We start from the raw sequence: 20,796 nt of genomic DNA, 5'->3' as shown, positions 1-20,796 counted from the left end.
TAATCCTGACCCACGCTAACCTGTTGACATACTGTAATAGCGGTGAGTGTTCCGCCCCCTTCATGCCCTTCCGATATTGTTTTTAATTACACTGTCACTTTATTACACTTGTGCTGGTATCCCATAATGCACATGGACAGTATACTGCACATTCATTTCTGGATACCATTATATGTAACTGCACATTATATGATTGCACAATATTTGAGCTCTTTTATATATGATGTAATATTTATTAAGTATATGCACATGCACTTTTCTGTTATTTGTTGTGATTTATTGTATCTTGCATTTGATTGGTTGTATTTGAACTCATGATGTCACTTGTGGCTATTTAAAGCCAGTGTTTGCACAATGCACTATGCCTGAAGATGGTGGTGTGAGACTACCGAAACGTAGCTTCCTTTTTTGCTTGCTGTTTTTATGGAATAAATTCACTTTTTTACATTGGAATATATCGTGTGTGCTGCGGTCTTTCCACTACTACTTAAGTTGGGACTCCTAACCAGTACCCGTGTGACGGCGTGCACCTCTCTATGTTTTTTGGCTGCTTATATATATATATATATATATATATATATATATATATATATATACACAGTAGATTATAAAAAAAAAACAAGCTTCCCAGCTTTCCTTCTGGAGAAATGCACCGTGGTGTCTTATTATTGCATCAACGGCCTGTCCATCTGGTATATAACAAGGCAGATGCTCCAACAGTACATGATTAATTCACCCTCAAACTTCAATGAGCCAAAGTGGTAAGCGACAGAGCAGGCACAACCGGAAGCATGTAGGAACACGCTCCAATCCACAGATGTCTACGAGTACTAGAGGCCAATGCTTGCCAACGCACTAGAATAGTCTCACAGATGACTAATATAGACTTTCTGTTTCCTGCAGAAGCAACTGAATTCTAATTATGCGGAAGGGAAAAGTCTTGCCGCATCCTTTTGCACAGATTTGTGAAGTGCCAAATAAAAGCCTGGTATCTACTGTAATGCTACTGAAAATGCATACCCAAGTCTATGCAGAACTAGTTCTCACAATTTACAGTCATGCCCTCCTTGTTCAATCTGGAAAAGTATTCTCGGGATCAGTTGGGATTCCAGCAGTTGGACCCCCGTCAAAAAGCTAGATATCCCCTATACGGTGGATAGGTAACAACATTTGGTCTTGAACAAATCACATACATGTCAGTTTGGCCAATGTGACAATTCTGCCAACAACTAGAAGAAAATGGCTGCAATGGCTTTGCTTTGTGGACACCACGGTTCGCCATTAACTAGGATCCCATGACTACACAACCAGCTAACTCTATGTCATTACTTGTGACAAGGTTGTAATGACTGTAACAATCGGATGCGGAGAGAAATATATAATTATTTTTTAATGAACTTATTTTAAATCATAATAATTACATAAGATTAGACTACTAGAAAGGAACTACCAAGAAAGAAATTCTTAACTACAATCTTATTACAAAGAAAGGTCTATAATTTACCATTGTCTTCCCAGTAATATATTCCCTGTGGTAGACAACATGTAAGAGCAGGAAAGAGCCTGAGGCCCCTTTCACACTACAAAATTACTCTGTTTTAAAGATCAGTACGAAGTTCCGTCTGAAAATCAGCTGTAGAAATGGCAGTTACAAAATCCTATACGGCCGTTAGAAAATCCCATTATAGTCTATGGGATTTTTCTAATTGCCCTTTTAACCTGTTATAGCCCGTTATTAATAACGGGCGTTATTTTGTGACGGAAGATAGTAACAGGAGAAATAGAGCATGGGTATGTCCACCTTACAACACAATTTTTACAGTTTATACATAGATATAATTTGCATTAACTATTGACTTTTAGGGTACGTTCACATAGGTGGATTTGCGGGTTTCCCGCTGCGTATTTGAAAGGGGGTGGGCTCCTCTCAGCTGTCCACAGCAGATTTTCCGCTGCAGACCCTAAAAACTTCAATGGGGCTTACGGCGGATTCTCCGCAGAGGAAAATCTGCCATGGACAACCGCAAAGAGCCCGCCCCCTTTCAAAATACGCAGCAGGAAACCCGCAAATAAATCCGCCCATGTGAACGTACCCTAAATCTGTACTCCAGAGCTGCATTCACAGCTCTGCTGGTTAGCACTGCAAAGTCAACAAACTTGGTCTGTCCTGCTGCTAACACATGTGCATGGCTTAGGCTAGGTTCACATCACGTTTTCTCCCATACGGGAGCGCATACGGTAGGGTGGAGCTAAAACCTCGCGTATCCGTATGCCTTTGTATGCGCTCCTGTATGCAATTCATTTCAATGAGCCGTCCGGCGTGAAACGTTCGGTCGGCTCATTTTTGGGCTGTATGCGCTTTTTCCCCAGACCTAAAACTGTGGTCAACCACGGTTTTAGGTCCGGTTGTAAAAGCGCATACGGCGCAAAAATGAGCTGACCGGACCGAACGTTTCACCCCGGACGGAAATTAATTACATACGGGAGTGTATATGAAGGCATACGGGAGCGCAAGGTTTTAGCTCCCCCCTGCCGTATGCACTCCCGTATGGGAGAAAACGTGATGTGAACCAGCCCTTAGTACAAGCTCTGATAAGAGTCTGTTCACATGTGCATTGGAAGCTCTGTTTGGAGTCTCCATCACAGATTCATACTTGACAAGAAGACTTGTACAGCATGCAGAGCGGTGTTATCAGACTTCTAGCCTTAAAGGGGTACTCCACTGTAAAACATTTTTTTTTTTTTTTTTTTTTATCAACTGGTGCCAGAAAGTTAAACAGATTTGTAAATGACTTCTATTTAAAAATCTTAATCCTTCCAGTATTTGTCAGCTGCTATATGCGCCACAAGAAGTTCTTTTCATTTGAATTTCCTTTCTGTCTGACCACAGTGCTCTCTGCTGACACCTCTGTCCCTTTTAGGAACTGTCCAGAGTAGGAGCAAACCTCTCCTGCTCCGGACAGTTCCTGACATGGACAGAGATGTCAGTAGAGAGCACTGTGGTCAGACAGAAAGGAAATTCAAAAAGAAAAGAACTTCCGGTGGAGCAAATAGCAGCTAATAAGTACTGGAAGGATTAAGATTTTTAAATAGAAGTCATTTACAAATCTGTTCAACTTTCTGGCACCAGTTGATTTGACAAAAGTACCCTTTACAGGTCTGTCTCTGTGACTTATTAATATTAGTGCACCCCTTGGGCCTCTCTCCTGAAGGTTGGATAGAGCATTGTTTCACCACTTTTGTAGACAGAAAAGATCCCCTTTGACTTCTGACACATTCAGACATGTGGTGCACAGGCTTCATACATAATTTACAGGTCCTAAAGACATAATAACTGCCCAGAAATCCTATGTGCTAATGCTTCCCCCGGTTAAGGTACAGCTAAGTGCACATTTGTGTTGGAGCACTGTTCTGGAGTTCCGCCGCAGATTCTTGCTAGCGACAAACAACGGACTTGGGTGGTTCATTGCGCAGCAAACACCAGTGGGTCCTGGCAGATCCCATTCCCATTGAGATCCCTCGGGTTTCTGTCTGGTATACACTGTTTTTCAGGAGTTCAGCTCAACTCCTTTCATCTGAACTACCCCAGAAATCTGAGCTCCACTAAAAGAATATTAAAGGGGTACTCCAGTGGAAAAAAAATGTTTTCAAATCTACTGGTGCCAGAAAGCTAAACAGATTTGTAAATGACTTCAATTAAAAATTCTTAATCCTTCCAGTACTTATCAGCTGCTTTTAATAGAAGTAATTGACAAGTCTGTCTAACTTTCTGAAACCAGTTGATTTGAAAAAAAAAAGTGTTTTCCACCGGAGTACCCCTTTAACACCGGTGACAAACTGGCCTAAGCTTGAGTTTCTGAAAAATACCATTCACAAATAATGAAGCCCCTTGTAAAAGACAAATCTTGACTGCTTAAAAATTTGGGTTACCTCTTGTCTTGTAGTTGTTTTTTGTTTTTTTTGCTGTACTTGCGCCTAATTTATCAAAAGGCGCACACAGTATATCATGCAAGAAATCTCATGCAAGGAACATTGGTACAGACGGGTTGATGGTGTAAAATTGCATCAAAGCTTCATGCCTTGCGCCATTATTTGCAGCTAAATGCTAAAAGATGCTTTTCATAACTACATTACCATTGCAAAGGTATACAGGGAAATCATTCTACAAAACCAATTTCTAAAACTGCTACATCATCTTACAAGGCACAAAAATCGGCATCTTATGTAATCGTCTCATGTAGACAACTATCCTAATCCCCCACCCTCATATTCATAACCATCACATCACGAATGACATTGAAGGTGACCCTGCATTCCGGTGCTATCTATACTGCATATAAAGCAAGTCCCTGAAATGAAGGCAGTCAAGCTGGATTAATATTTCAGAAGCATCCAGTACATTTGTTGATCCGAAACCTCACAATTTCACTTGCATTACCGAGAATCAAAATGGATGCTGTTAGTCTACTGACATTAAAGTTGTCAGATGAATCCCACCGCTCTGCCATGGTACAAATCCCCCTCTGTGGACCTATCTCCACCTGCAGACAGCTTCCCACCTCGCCTACAGATTGCATCGTACCACATGACAGGTCAGGGGCACTGAAGCCAACCCTGCTGCATTCTCACTATCAGAAGGAAAAAAGAAGAAGAAAAAACACATACACATGCATGCTGTTAAATCCGCCTCCAGCCGCTGTACGTAGTCAATCATGCAATAACAATACCCACAGGAGATCACTTATTATTCCCTTGAAAACCAGAGCTGTGTCAGCAAGCCGGGGAGGCCACTAACCCTTCTTATACTTATTCAGACAGCCGGTGTTGCAGAAGGAACGAGCGGATGGCGACTCCCAGCAGCCCCTGCCCTTCATTCCCTCAGGAAGCTCGTGGCTGCAGCAAAATGATTCACGTTAACATTAAGGTAATGAAAAAAGTAAAAAAAGAAATAAGTAACATTTAAAAAACAATTAAATGAAATGAATCTGTGAACATGGCTGTCTCTACCACCGAGCTGTCAGTTGCATCGCTGCACTGAGAGCTGCTGTAGCACCGAGGAGATGCCTGCCACATGCTCTTATCAATGCCGCACAGCCATAGAAGTTAACGGGAATCACCAAAGCCTGTTACCAGAATGCATCAGGGCTCACTCCAGGATACAAGGCATCGCTTAACTCCCTGTGTGCTGGGAAGAGGCAGGAGGGAGCTGATCTACACATCTGTATGAAGCACGATGCGACGGCTAACACTCACCTAATGGACTACTGAAGGTGCCTGCTGGAAAATATTATGCAAGAGGATTTTAAGATGCCAAACTGAAAAAATTATACTGTGGCAAAAATGCTTATGCCATTTTATGTTATGTTTATAGCATCAATGTAATATTTACTTTATTAACATTGATCTAATCATACAGTAACGTAATGTAATGTACTCTATTTCATACGGATAACAACGTATATGTTAACCCTTTCAAGACTGGAAAATTTTTTTGTTTTTTGTTTTCTTTTTTTCCTCCAGGGTTTCTAAAAGCCATAACTTTTTCATTTACATTTTTTATTATTTTTTTGTGGGATCAATTGTACTTCGTATCAACTTCTTTTGTTTTACCATAAACTGTATGGCAAAGTAAAAAAATATATATATTTTTTGTGGGATAAAATATATACAAAAATATAATAAAATTTGTGGGGGTTGTTTTTATACAGTGTAACTGAGGGTAAGTTGACACATGGGTAAACTTTATTGACGTATTTTATTTTACGCATCCCTTTTCATTTGTAATTGGCAAAAAAGATAAACCACCGTGCTAAATGCAGAAGAAAAAATCCACCAATACATTTTATGATGAGTGAAATTACCCTTACGGTAAACTGACATGTTATTTTATTGTACGGACCAATACCTTTACAGTGACACAAAACTTATAGATTTCTTAATTTTACTACTTAAAAATATTAAAACGAAAAAATATGAAACATAAAAACTAATATTCTAATATTAAAAATAAAAACGAAAAATATTAAAACGTATAGAAAATGTTTAAAATTGCCCCATTTTGACCAGTACAACTTTTTCGTTTTTTCATCTATGTAGCTGTTTGAAGAGGTTTCATGTTGTGTACCAAGATCTGTAAATATTATAATGGTACCATACTAGGGTAGACAGAACTTAAAGGACTTTGAGTACATTTTTTTCTGCGATGTGATATGTGGTAATTTTTTTTCCCCATGTACATGGTTCCCTGTGTGGGATCAATAACATTATATTTTAATAGTTTGTTTTATTTTTTGGAATTTATTACGCCATAGAAGTCCATGTTTATGCTCACGTCTACATTTCTGTCCTTTTCAAGAGAATAAAAATGGGCATGTCAAACTACACATCCCATAGTTCCATGTTTGTATGTGTGAAGTTACATTCCTCCAGCCCACACATTAGTCACCGCACCCATTGCAGCACAAATGAGCTGCATTCTATTCAAAAGATCAGTGTTTTCTAACCAGGCACATACAGCTGTTGCAAAATAATTTCGCTTTCACCCAGCGGTTGCTCCACCCATTGAAGCAGGAATGGCTCCCTTTGCACAACTGACTAGTGAGGTCATGTCTCGATGCTCTGCAACCTGGGAAAACCAGAGACCCGAGTCATTTTTGCTAAAAATAAATATTGGAGCAAAAATCACAGAAGAATTGCAAGACCACCGTCACACACAGGTACAGACACTATATTATTAACTACACTAACTTTACAGCCCCTGAAGAACAGCCAAAAAAATTCAAAATTCAAAAAAATTCAAAATTCCCAAAAAAATTCTTGGAATACCCCTTAAAGGAGCTGCATTATCACAAGAATAGCTGTCAGTATATAGCTACAGTACTTGTTATAACTGGGTTCACAAAATTCAGGAGCTGTATTTTTATAATGGTTCTGCAGGACTGATACTGTTACCACTTGTTATGGGTTATTAGTTGTCCTTTTTTGTATAAAATGCAGCAGCATTGCATTAAAGGAAATCTGTCACCAGTGTCACCTGCACTAACCTGTTGGTATCGGCAGATAGTGCAGGTGACACTGATGACAACGGTACTTACCTTGTCCCGTTCCGTGCAGGTGATCTTCAGTAATCTCCTCCGTTAGCTCCGCTCTGGGCACCCTGCTTGGGGCACAGGCGGAGCTTACTGATGTCACTGCTGCTATTCTCTCACAGCGAGACCCAGCAGAGAGCGCTCCGCCCATGCCCCAAACCGCTGTTGCTCTCTGCTGGGTCTCGCTGTGAGAGAACAGCAGTGGTGACGTCAGTAAGCTCCGCCTGTGCCCCAAGCAGGGTGCCTGGAGCGGAGCTAACGGAGGAGATTACCGAAGATCCCCTGCACAGAACGGGACAAGGTGAGTTCCGTTGTCATCAGTGTCTGTCAGTAACAATGGGTCAAAGCAAAGCGCTGTCTCAAGACCTTGTTGTTGGAAAACCACAATGGTGTTGGTTACAGGCACATTTCTAAGACTGTGAATGTTCCACTGGGCACTGTTAGGGCCATAATACGGAAGCAGAAAGACAATAATTTCCCCATAAATTTGTCTTGACCAGGTGTTCCTCACAAGATTTCTGAGGAGTGAAAAGAATAATCAGAAGACCCCAGCATGGACCACTTGTTGAGAGTCTTAAAAATACCTGGTACTGTTCTGCCAAAGAAAACAAATAATACACAACATTTGGAAAAGCCAGTGAAATACTGGAAGAATATAGTGTGGTCAGATAAAAGCAATTAGAGATGAGCGAAGTTACAGTAATTCATCTCGATCTTCTCGACTCGGCAGTTGCTGACTTTAGCCTGCATAAATTAGTTCAGCTTTCAGGTGCTCCGGTGGCTGGAAAAGGTGGATACAGTCCTAGGAGAGAGTCTCCAGCCCACCGGAGCCCCTGAAAGCTGAACTAATTTATGCAGGCTAAAGTCAGCAACTGCCGAGCCGCAAGGTTCGTGACGAATCAAATCACTCTAACTTCGCTCATCTCTAAAAGCTATATTGAACTGTTTGGATGCCATAATACACACCACATTTGGAGAAGAAATGGCACTTTATATAACCCTACAACACCAAACCAACAGTAAAGTTTGAAGGGAGGAACATCATGGTGTGGGGCTGCTTTTTAGCAAAAGGTACTGGCAAACTTCACATAACTGAAGGAAGGACAAATAGGCTTTACAGAGACATTTGTGACAAAATGCTGCCATCTACTAGGGTGGACATTTCAGCAAGAAAATGGCCCTGCTTTACTAAGAGTGGAATGTAGTTTTCTTTGTGTTTATTTTTTTTTTCCTCAACATATTTTTCCACAGTATTTTCTAAGTTTTCCCTAAGTTTTGTACTTTTCCCTACGTTTAGCTTTTTTTACACATGCTCTGAGATGTGGGGTTTTCCAGAGCTCAAATCTACTGTTACGCCGAGCGCTCCGGGTCCCCGCTCCTCCCCGGAGCGCTCGCTACACTTCCCTCACTGCAGCGCCCCGGTCGGTTCCACGGACCCGGGGCGCTGCGTTACCACCTCCGGCCGGGATGCGATTCGCGATGCGGGTAGCGCCCGCTCGCGATGCGCACCCCGGCTCCCGTACCTTACTCGCTCCCCGTCAGTTCTGTCCCGGCGCGCGCGGCCCCGCTCCCTAGGGCGCGCGCGCGCCGGGTCTTTGCGATTTAAAGGGCCACTGCACCGCTGATTGGTGCAGTGGTTCCAATTAGTGTTTACACCTGTGCACTTCCCTATATCACCTCACTTCCCCTTCACTCCCTCGCCGGATCTTGTTGCCCTAGTGCCAGTGAAAGCGTTCCTTGTGTGTTCCTTGCCTGTGATTCCAGACCTTCTGCCGTTGCCCCTGACTACGATCCTTGCTGCCTGCCCCGACCTTCTGCTACGTCCGACCTTGCTTCTGTCTACTCCCTTGTACCGCGCCTATCTTCAGCAGCCAGAGAGGTTGAGCCGTTGCTAGGGGATACGACCTGGTCACTACCGCCGCAGCAAGACCATCCCGCTTTGCGGCGGGCTCTGGTGAAAACCAGTAGTGACTTAGAACCGATCCTCTAGCACGGTCCACGCCAATCCCTCTCTGGCACAGAGGATCCACTACCTGCCAGCCGGCATCGTGACAGTAGATCCGGCCATGGATCCCGCTGAAGTTCCTCTGCCAGTTGTCGCTGACCTCACCACGGTGGTCGCCCAGCAGTCACAACAGATTGCGCAACAAGGCCAACAGCTGTCTCAACTGACTGTTATGCTACAACAGTTACTACCACAGCTCCAGCAATCATCTCCTCCGCCAGCTCCTGTACCTCCTCCGCAGCGAGTGGCCGCTTCTGGAATACGACTATCCTTGCCGGATAAATTTGATGGGGACTCTAAGTTTTGCCGTGGCTTTCTTTCCCAATGTTCATTACACTTGGAGATGATGTCGGACCAGTTCCCCACTGAAAGGTCTAAGGTGGCTTTCGTAGTCAGCCTGCTGTCTGGAAAAGCCCTGGCTTGGGCCACACCGCTCTGGGACCGCAATGACCCCGTCACTGCCTCTGTACACTCCTTCTTCTCGGAGATTCGAAGTGTCTTTGAGGAACCTGCCCGAGCCTCTTCTGCTGAGACTGCCCTGTTGAACCTGGTCCAGGGTAATTCTTCCGTTGGCGAGTATGCCGTACAGTTCCGTACCCTTGCTTCAGAATTGTCCTGGAATAATGAGGCACTCTGCGCGACCTTTAAAAAAGGCCTATCCAGCAACATTAAAGATGTTCTGGCCGCACGAGAAATCCCTGCTAACCTACATGAACTCATCCATCTTGCCACTCGCATTGACATGCGTTTTTCCGAACGGCGTCAGGAGCTCCGCCAGGATATGGACTCTGTTCGCACGAGGCGTTTCTTCTCCCCGGCTCCTCTCTCCTCTGGTCCCCTGCAATCTGTTCCTGTGCCTCCCGCCGTGGAGGCTATGCAGGTCGACCGGTCTCGCCTGACACCCCAAGAGAGGACACGACGCCGCATGGAGAATCTCTGCCTGTACTGTGCTAGTACCGAACACTTCCTGAGGGATTGTCCTATCCGTCCTCCCCGCCTGGAAAGACGTCCGCTGACTCCGCACAAGGGTGAGACAGTCCTTGATGTCTACTCTGCTTCTCCACGTCTTACTGTGCCTGTGCGGATGTCTGCCTCTGCCTTCTCCTTCTCTGCTGTGGCCTTCTTGGACTCTGGATCTGCAGGAAATTTCATCTTAGCCTCTCTCGTCAACAGGTTCAACATCCCGGTGACCAGTCTCGCCAGACCCCTCTACATCAATTGTGTAAACAATGAAAGATTGGACTGTACTATACGTTTCCGCACGGAGCCCCTTCTAATGTGCATCGGATCTCATCACGAGAGGATTGAACTGTTGGTCCTCCCCAATTGCACTTCTGAAATCCTTCTTGGACTTCCCTGGCTTCAACTCCATTCCCCAATCCTGGATTGGTCCACTGGGGAGATCAAGAGTTGGGGGCCCTCTTGTTCCAAGGACTGCTTAAAACCGGTTCCCAGTAAACCTTGCCGTGTCCCTGTGCTTCCTCATGTAACCGGTCTCCCTAAGGCCTATATGGACTTTGCGGACGTTTTTTGCAAAAAACAAGCTGAGACTCTACCTCCTCACAGGCCTTATGATTGTCCCATTGACCTCCTCCCGGGCACTACTCCACCCCGGGGCAGAATCTATCCTCTGTCCGTCCCAGAGACTCTTGCCATGTCTGAATACGTCCAAGAAAATTTAAAAAAGGGCTTTATCCGTAAATCCTCCTCTCCTGCCGGAGCCGGATTTTTCTTTGTGTCCAAAAAAGATGGCTCTCTACGTCCTTGCATTGACTACCGCGGTCTTAATAAAATCACGGTTAAGAACCGCTACCCCCTACCCCTCATCTCTGAACTCTTTGATCGTCTCCAAGGTGCCCATATTTTTACCAAACTGGACTTAAGAGGTGCTTATAATCTCATCCGCATCAGAGAGGGGGATGAATGGAAAACGGCATTTAACACCAGAGATGGACACTTTGAGTATCTGGTCATGCCCTTTGGTCTATGCAACGCCCCTGCCGTCTTCCAAGACTTTGTTAATGAAATTTTTCGTGATCTACTATACTCTTGTGTTGTTGTATATCTGGACGATATCCTGATTTTTTCTGCCAATCTTGAAGAACACCGCCAGCATGTCCGTATGGTTCTTCAGAGACTTCGTGATAATCAACTCTATGCCAAAATAGAGAAATGTCTGTTTGAATGCCAATCTCTTCCTTTTCTAGGATACTTGGTCTCTGGCCAGGGACTACAAATGGACCCAGATAAACTCTCTGCCGTCTTAGATTGGCCACGCCCCTCCGGACTCCGTGCCATCCAACGTTTTTTGGGGTTCGCCAATTATTACAGGCAATTTATTCCACATTTTTCTACCATTGTGGCTCCTATTGTGGCTTTAACAAAAAAAAATGCCGATCCCAAGTCTTGGCCTCCTCAAGCGGAAGACGCCTTTAAACGACTCAAGTCTGCCTTTTCTTCGGCTCCCGTGCTCTCCAGACCTGACCCATCTAAACCCTTCCTATTGGAGGTTGATGCCTCCTCAGTGGGAGCTGGAGCTGTCCTTCTACAAAAAAACTCTTCCGGGCATGCTGTTACTTGTGGTTTTTTTTCCAGGACCTTCTCTCCGGCGGAGAGGAACTACTCCATCGGGGATCGAGAGCTTCTAGCCATTAAATTAGCACTTGAGGAATGGAGGCATCTGCTGGAGGGATCAAGATTTCCAGTTATTATTTACACCGATCACAAGAACCTCTCCTACCTCCAGTCTGCCCAACGGCTGAATCCTCGTCAGGCCAGGTGGTCTCTGTTCTTTGCCCGATTTAATTTTGAAATTCACTTTCGGCCTGCTGATAAAAACATTAGGGCCGATGCTCTCTCTCGTTCCTCAGATGCCTCTGAAATTGAACTCTCTCCTCAACACATCATTCCTCCTGACTGCCTGATTTCCACTTCTCCAGCCTCCATCAGGCAAACTCCTCCAGGAAAGACCTTTGTTTCTCCACGCCAACGCCTTGGGATCCTCAAATGGGGTCACTCCTCCCATCTCGCAGGTCATGCGGGCATCAAGAAATCTGTGCAACTCATCTCTCGCTTCTATTGGTGGCCGACTCTAGAGACTGATGTGGTGGACTTTGTGCGAGCCTGCACTATCTGTGCCCGGGATAAGACTCCTCGCCAGAAGCCCGCTGGTTTTCTTCATCCTCTACCTGTCCCCGAACAACCTTGGTCTCTGATTGGTATGGATTTTATTACTGACTTACCCCCATCCCATGGCAACACTGTTATTTGGGTGGTCGTTGATCGATTCTCCAAAATGGCACATTTCATCCCTCTTCCTGGTCTTCCTTCAGCGCCTCAGTTGGCTAAACAATTTTTTGTACACATTTTTCGTCTTCACGGGTTGCCTACACAGATCGTCTCGGATAGAGGCGTCCAATTTGTGTCTAAATTCTGGAGGGCTCTCTGTAAACAACTCAAGATTAAATTAAATTTTTCTTCTGCATACCATCCTCAATCCAATGGACAAGTAGAGAGAATTAACCAGATCTTGGGTGACTATTTACGACATTTTGTTTCCTCCCGCCAGGATGACTGGGCAGATCTTCTACCTTGGGCCGAATTCTCGTATAATTTCAGAATCTCTGAATCTTCCTCCAAATCTCCGTTTTTCGTGGTGTACGGCCGTCACCCTCTTCCCCCCCTCCCTACCCCCTTGCCCTCTGGTCTGCCCGCTGTGGATGAAATTTCTCGTGATCTTTCCACCATATGGAAAGAGACCCAAAATTCTCTCTTACAGGCTTCTTCTCGCATGAAGAGATTCGCAGATAAGAAGAGAAGAGCTCCTCCCATTTTTTCCCCTGGAGACAAGGTATGGCTCTCCGCTAAATATGTCCGTTTCCGTGTCCCGAGCTATAAGTTGGGACCACGCTATCTTGGTCCTTTTAAAGTTTTGTGTCAAATTAATCCTGTCTCTTACAAACTTCTTCTTCCTCCTTCTCTTCGTATCCCTAATGCCTTTCACGTCTCTCTTCTTAAACCTCTCATCCTCAACCGTTTTTCTCCTAAATCTGTTCCTCCCACTCCTGTTTCCGGCTCCTCGGACATCTTCTCTGTCAAAGAGATTTTGGCCTCTAAAAAGGTCAGGGGAAGAACTTTTTTTTTAGTGGATTGGGAGGGTTGTGGTCCAGAAGAGAGGTCCTGGGAACCTGAGGACAATATCCTGGACAAAAGTCTGATCCTCAGGTTCTCAGGCCCCAAGAAGAGGGGGAGACCCAAGGGGGGGGGTACTGTTACGCCGAGCGCTCCGGGTCCCCGCTCCTCCCCGGAGCGCTCGCTACACTTCCCTCACTGCAGCGCCCCGGTCGGTTCCACGGACCCGGGGCGCTGCGTTACCACCTCCGGCCGGGATGCGATTCGCGATGCGGGTAGCGCCCGCTCGCGATGCGCACCCCGGCTCCCGTACCTTACTCGCTCCCCGTCAGTTCTGTCCCGGCGCGCGCGGCCCCGCTCCCTAGGGCGCGCGCGCGCCGGGTCTTTGCGATTTAAAGGGCCACTGCACCGCTGATTGGTGCAGTGGTTCCAATTAGTGTTTACACCTGTGCACTTCCCTATATCACCTCACTTCCCCTTCACTCCCTCGCCGGATCTTGTTGCCCTAGTGCCAGTGAAAGCGTTCCTTGTGTGTTCCTTGCCTGTGATTCCAGACCTTCTGCCGTTGCCCCTGACTACGATCCTTGCTGCCTGCCCCGACCTTCTGCTACGTCCGACCTTGCTTCTGTCTACTCCCTTGTACCGCGCCTATCTTCAGCAGCCAGAGAGGTTGAGCCGTTGCTAGGGGATACGACCTGGTCACTACCGCCGCAGCAAGACCATCCCGCTTTGCGGCGGGCTCTGGTGAAAACCAGTAGTGACTTAGAACCGATCCTCTAGCACGGTCCACGCCAATCCCTCTCTGGCACAGAGGATCCACTACCTGCCAGCCGGCATCGTGACATCTACATTTTCTGTGGAAACCTTATTAAAAAATGTTGGGATTTTTTTAAATGTCGGGGATACGCCCCTTTGGCAACCACACCGCCTTCACAGTGACCACACCCCTTTTTCAGGTTTTCTGAGTAAAATGGAGAGTTGGTCAGTTTTCTTTTTTTTTGGTGCATTTTTCTGGGGCAGACACAAATTCTGGCAAAATGTCAAATTCTGGTGCACAACCTGACAAAACAGGTCAGGTTTACAATAGTAAATCCGGGCCAATGAGGTAGATTTATTAAAACCTGTGCAGATGAAGAGTGGTGAAGTTTCCCATAGAAACCATTAGATTGTCACCCTGGTACTTAAGGACCAAGGGCGTACATGTACGCCAGTGGGAATTTCGGTACCTGCCGCGTGCCGGGCGGGGACCGGACTAGAATGCCTGCTGAAATCATTCAGCAGGCATCCCGTGGCAATGCCCAGGGGGGTCCTGAGACCAGACCAGCGATTTGCGGCGATTCCGGTCATGTGGGTCACGTGTGCCCCGATGACCTGGAGTTAGATAATGATCGGTGGTGTAGTATACACCGCCAATCACCTCCTGTAGCTAGGGAAGGTGGCGATCCCGTCATCCCCTCAGGAGCGCTGACCAACCAATAGCAGCCAGCAAAGGAGTGGTTAATGTCCCCTTCTCTCAGCTCTGCTCGCCCACCGAGTTCAATCAGTGGGCAGAGCTGAGAGAAAGAGCCAGCGACCTCCCCTCTGTGAAGATCTGTGCCCCTCAGGGCTTAAGAAGTGTCTGCAGTGCAGGGTGAGTGTATGTACTACAGACACAGGTAGGAGGTTAAAAATAAAAATAAAAGTTTAAAAAAATCCATCCCCCGACCCCCTAATAGGTCCTCAAGGGTCCAACGCAGTTTTTTCAGCATGACCTGAGCCCTATTAGGGGTTCAGGGCGCTGCATTTGGCCCCCACCCCCTTTTTTTTTGGGCCACAGCGTTTTTTTATTTTATTATAACGGTGTTTCTAATCACACACCGTTATATAAGGTTCACACCAAACACATACACACTACAAATACCAAACACATACACACTAGGGACGTCCTCTACCAGAGCCCGCTTTACAGTTTGGTAATGACACAGAAGCAGTTTGAGGCCATTCGGAAATGCCTCCATTACACTGATAATGCGGCATGTCCCCCCCCCCTCCAATTTTTGGAGGCCTATGTACCCCTGAGGGAGCTCTTGGTAGATGAGTCTCTTATCAGCTTTAAGGGAAGACTCATCTTCCGCCAGTATATTCCCTCGAAGCGTGCGTGGTATGGCGTAAAATTCTACGAACTTTCTGAGAGTACCTCCGGGTACACTTACAAGTTTACAGTATATGGAGGGACGAGATTCCGGTATTGAACCCGCAGAATGTCTCTCTACTCTGGGTGTCAGCGGGAAAATCGTTTGGGACCTTGTGCACCCATTGCTGGATAAGGGTTACCACGTATATGTGGACAACTTTTATACCAGCATCCCTCTGTTCACATGCCTTGCTGCCAGATCCACGTCCGCTTGTAGGACCGTGCGGAAGAACCAGAGAGGCCTCCCTCTAAATGCCCATGGGTGAGTCCCGTGCCCTTACCCATGAAAACCTGTTGCTGGTCAGGTATAAGGATAAGAGGGATGTCATTATTCAGCTCACCTGTCCCTATGCGAGGTACCACAACAACAGTCCTCAAGCCTGATTGTATTATGGGCTACAATCGGTATATGGGGGGAGTTGATCTCTCTGATCAAATCCTCAAGCCATGTAACGCCATGCGCAAACCACAGGTATGGTACAAAAAAGTTGAGGTCTACTTGGTAAAACTCTTTTGTACTGTCCCAGCACGCTGGCAACACAGGGACATACCTTCAGTTCCAAGAAGAAGTCCTAAAGGCCCTGATCTTTGGCGACCGGGAAAGAGCAGGCCGGACTTCCCAAGGAACTGGAGTTATAGGTGCCAGGATCGTCCCAGGCCAACACTTTCCAGGTGAGGTCCCCCACACTGGAAAGAAGGGATGATCCCAGAAAAAATGCAGTGTGTAACAAGAGGGGGATACGGAAGGACACCATCACTCAGTGTTGCACTTCCCCCGATCATCCGGGCCTCTGCATTAAAAACTGCTTCAGGGTGTATCACACTTCCATGCAGTACAAAATTTTCCCTTTTCATTTTAATTTCCCATAATTTGACCCCAATCTACCAAGTCCAGAGTACATTCCAAGTTTTAACTCCATAAGCCACTAAATTGCCAAAATAAAAAGCCTTATAAGACCTCTGGGGGTATTTTTTCCAAAAATGGGTCATGGGTAACTGAGTCACTATCATCGGGCACTTTTTTATGTTTCCTCAAATGCGCAGCGCTTTCTCTCCACCTGAGCGAGGTGCACATTTGAGGAAACAGGTTAGGGACGGCCACACACATCACATTCCCAGAATGATGATTCAGAGCATAGGGTTTGGGGTGGGCATATTTTTTTGGTTTTGGCTATGCTCTGGGTCATCATTCTGGGAACATAACCTGTTTTATCATTTTACGTCCCGCTGTACCCCACTTTAGTGACTTAGTGTACCCCATGTAACGCTGCTTGGGGGGGGGGGGCGCTGTTCTGGCTCCATAGGCAGCTATGTAAATGCTCAAGCCCCCTGACTGCACTCCTGCTCTTCTCAGACCTGGTGTGCACCCGAAGCTGTTTATGTCCAGATATGTTCCTTACTCCAAAGAAATGTATTTACAAATTTACGGTGACATTTTCTCCTGTTACCACATGTACCACATGTGAAAATTTCCTTTTTTATACCAAGGAAGAATCAATTTATTAAGATGCACAAGATGATAACCTAATATGCATTTTGGGAACAGGTAATTTACACAAGAACCCCTGTATTAATAAAATCAATAAAAAAAAAAATACTTCATTGGGAACAAGACAACAATACAGACAATCCACAGCAGATTCTGTTATATTAGTCACAAAGAGACAATTGATCAATATTAGAATGCTGATGAAAAAAAATGGGGAACAAGAGTCCCAGTATATCTCAACATCAAAGTGTATGAATGAAAAAAGATCATGGAAGCGTCAGAATGTGTGTCACAGTGGAGGCAGAATAATATCATTATTCAATAACCTTGTACTGGAGTGGTTCGAATAGAATAGAAATTTAGATGCAAATTAGTCAAGAATGTATCACCTTTTTTTTAGTGATCACAGCCAGATACAGAAACATTCTGTTTTTCTTATGGCTACGTTCACACAATTATTTTTCAGGCCTACGTTAATAAAAATGCATTCATTTTTTTTTCTTTTTTTAATTAATTTTTAAATTAATGGGATCTTTGGTAAGTCTATAGGAAAGTGCATATGCAGGGTAGTGGTCTCAGCACCTTCCCTATATTGCATAAAATCAGCAGGCAGACACCTGATTCACACAGTCCCTGGAAGCCAATTCAGACACACTCTTCGGTGCTACCACGCAATATGAGTAAAGCAGCTAATATGAACCATAAAAGAACTGCGGAGCACTCACCAGGTCTTTTCAGCCAGCGGCTTCTTTAGTGTAGCATATTACAGTCGGGATACATGCAGGGGAGATTGGTGTGGACGTGGGGGTATTCAAGACGACGATGGGCCGTTTACGCGCCGAAGCGCTTCGTCAGGCCGTAGAATGTATAAAACAGACACAATGTATAAAAAACTGTTCTATTTTTACCTCCATAAAAATAAGTGATTTATTTGCAAACACATTTTTTCAAGTATGACTACATTGATCACACGTTTTTTTTTTTCTTCCCAGGTGTAAATCATTAAAAACATTGACCAATTTTAACTAAACTAATTAAACTAATGGATTGCCCCAGTACGCCCTGCTGCAAACCTTGGCCAAACTGCATGCTCGGCTCCCCCTCCCTGGTACAGACTCCAGACATCCTCCTCTGTTCTCTTGTAGGCAGCAACAGATTCTGGTGCACCCTGTAAGGGCCGCACGCCTGCACGGGCTGTTGCTCCTGTCTTCCTTCAATCCCTGCTAGTCACCACCTATATGAGAGAACTTCTTCCTTCTTGGGGTGCTTGAGAAACAGTAGTAGTTTTCTACAATGAAGGTTCCTGTCTCCTGTGTTCCTGCAATATAAAACAAAGTCCAGCTCACCTCTTACCACTCGGTGCTCGGACCGGTGCCCGGCTAGGCACCCAGCAATACTGAAGAATAGGCAGGAGGTCCAGCACTACGATAATATGCAGCTTTATTCAGATGAACAACACACGTAAAATCGACAGACGCATTTCGAGTGCATGCGCTCTTCCTCTGTGACGTCAGTGTGTTTAAATACCTGGGAATAAGGCAGAGAGTTAGCTTATAATACCTCCCATCTCACCGGAGATACAACTGACTGGAGGATCAATATACAAAGGTAAAAAGATATTAAAACATATAAATGCAAATCATTAAGACCATGTAATAAATACCGATGTATGTGGCACGAGGAAGGGATGAGGCTCAGTAATGAAATAATAATTCACGGCGAACATTTAAACCCGTTGAGGCACGAGTCCCCACGTACACCAGTATGCTTCCCTGTCAGCAAATTTTTTGTGGAGACATCCCTTTCTTATGCCAGCATTGACATGTTCAATGGCATGGATTTTGAACGAGTTCACATTACCATCATGTACTGAATAAAAATGGGTCGATGCAGCTGACCTATGTCTTACAGATGTGGTGCTACTGTCATTGAGATGCTCTATTGCTCGCGTTTTCAACTTCCTCGTGGTATAACCCACATATTTTAATTTGCATGCAGTACATTCGATGACATACACCACATTACTGTAATTACAGTTAATATAAGATTGTATTGGATATTTTTTAGTGCAATCAGCGTTTTCGAATTGTTTCATAGGTTTGGCATAATGGCACATGCAGCTAATTTTCTGGCCACACTTGAAAAAGCCCTTGTGGGCTAACCAACTAGTGTTACTGTTGGTTTGAGTATGCTCCACACTGGGGACAACTGATCCCCCTCCCCCCCCCCCCCAATGTGGGTGCCCTTTTAGGGACTACATGGCATCCCTCGCTTAAAATTATGGACAATATTTCATCTCATTTTAATAGATGCAAATGTCTATGTATAATCTGCCTGATGCTATTAAAGTGAGAGGAAAATGTAAGTGCTACAAGAGGTTTCTTTATTTGGTTTTTGGAAATGTGCCGAGGAGGAATAAGTGTCTTTCTATCCTTACCCATCACTTTATGTTTGACTCTCTCCAATGTGTGTGAGGAATATCCCCTACATTTTAACCTGGTTTCTAATTCAGACGATTGTCTTTAAGTGCTGTTTCTTTTTAATCTGGTGAATTCACCTACTGGGATAGCCCTAGTGGTATGATGAGGGTGATTGCTATCTGCTCTAAGTACTGTATTGCCTGATATGGGTTTGCGATGAGTGGCAATGGAGATGGTACCCTGTGGAGTGTTCGTATGTACTAAGTCCAAAAAGACTATGGATGAAGTATTGACCTGGTATGTAAATGTCAAATTATATGGGTTATTATTTAAGTATTCTGCAAACAATGGTACGGCCACAACGTCCACCCTCCAAACTAGGAGGAGGTCGTCTATAAAGCGGCCGTACCACTGTATGCTACCTCCAAACGGATTGTCTGGGGTAAAGATGTATTTTGACTCCCAATAAGACATGGTCAGGTTAGCCAAAGACACTCTCCATCTTTGGATAACCTGACCATGTCTTATTGGGAGTCAAAATACATCTTTACCCCAGACAATCCGTTTGGAGGTAGCATACAGTGTTTGCAGAATACCTAAATAATAACCCATATAATTTGACATTTACCTACCAGGTCAATACTTCATCCATAGTCTTTTTGGACTTAGTACTTACGAACACTCCACAGGGTACCATCTCTATTGCCACTAATCTCAAACCCATATCAGGCAATACAGTACTTAGAGCAGATAGCAATCACCTTAATCATACCACTAGTGCTATCCCAGTAGGTGAATTCACCAGATTGCAAAGAAACAGCACCGATCCTGATAGTTTCCAAAGACAATCTTCTGAATTAGAAACCAGGTTAAAATGTAGGGGATATTCCTCACACACATTGGAGAGAGTCAAACATAAAGTGATGGGTAAGGATAGAAAGACACTTATTCCTCCTCAGCACATTTCCAAAAATTATACATACACATTTGCATCTATTAAAACGAGATGAAATATTGTCCATAATTTTAAGCAAGGGATGCCATGTAGTCTCTAAAAGGGCACCCACATTGGGGGATCTGAGTTGTCCCCAGTGTGGTGTATATTCAAACCAACAGTAACACTAGTTGGTTAGCCCACAAGGACTTTTTCAAGTGTGGCCAGAAAATTTGCTGCATGTGCCATTATGCCAAACCTATGAAACAATTCGAAAACGCTGATTGTACTAAAAAATATCCAATACAATCTTATATTAACTGTAATTACAGTAATGTGGTGTATGTCATCGAATGTACTGCATGCAAATTAATATATGTGGGTTAGCTGCATCGACCCATTGTTATTCAGTACATGATGGTAAAATCCATGCCATTGAACATGTCAATGCTGGCATAAGAAAGGGATGTCTCCACAAAAAAATGGCTGACAGGGAAGCATAATGGCAGTTTACGTGCCCCAACGGGTTTAAGTTTTTGCCGTGAATTATTATTTA

General features: G+C 44.8%; 1 protein-coding gene across 11 annotated transcripts in view; it reads right to left on the bottom strand.

The window, feature by feature from the left end:
* The window catches only part of OSBP2 (oxysterol binding protein 2), a 268,100-nt gene that overhangs the window by 131,835 nt on the left and 115,469 nt on the right, over positions 1-20,796 (bottom strand). The window contains exon 1 of one of the 11 annotated variants that reach the window (XM_056537250.1): positions 4,796-5,579. The exons of 9 other annotated variants lie outside the window; for them this stretch is intronic. In XM_056537250.1, coding sequence (XP_056393225.1) covers positions 4,796-4,874 — 79 coding nt within the window. In that variant the 5' untranslated portion in view covers positions 4,875-5,579. Of the gene's footprint in view, positions 1-4,665; positions 4,730-4,795; positions 5,580-20,796 lie in introns of those variants that run through there. One more of the 11 variants, XM_056537252.1, reaches the window with a different exon arrangement.

This window comes from Hyla sarda, chromosome 1 (assembly GCF_029499605.1).
Source record: "Hyla sarda isolate aHylSar1 chromosome 1, aHylSar1.hap1, whole genome shotgun sequence".
Taxonomy (NCBI): domain Eukaryota; kingdom Metazoa; phylum Chordata; class Amphibia; order Anura; family Hylidae; genus Hyla; species Hyla sarda.
The sequence above is the reverse complement of the archived record's forward strand: the minus strand, read 5'-3'. Positions and strand labels throughout refer to the sequence as shown.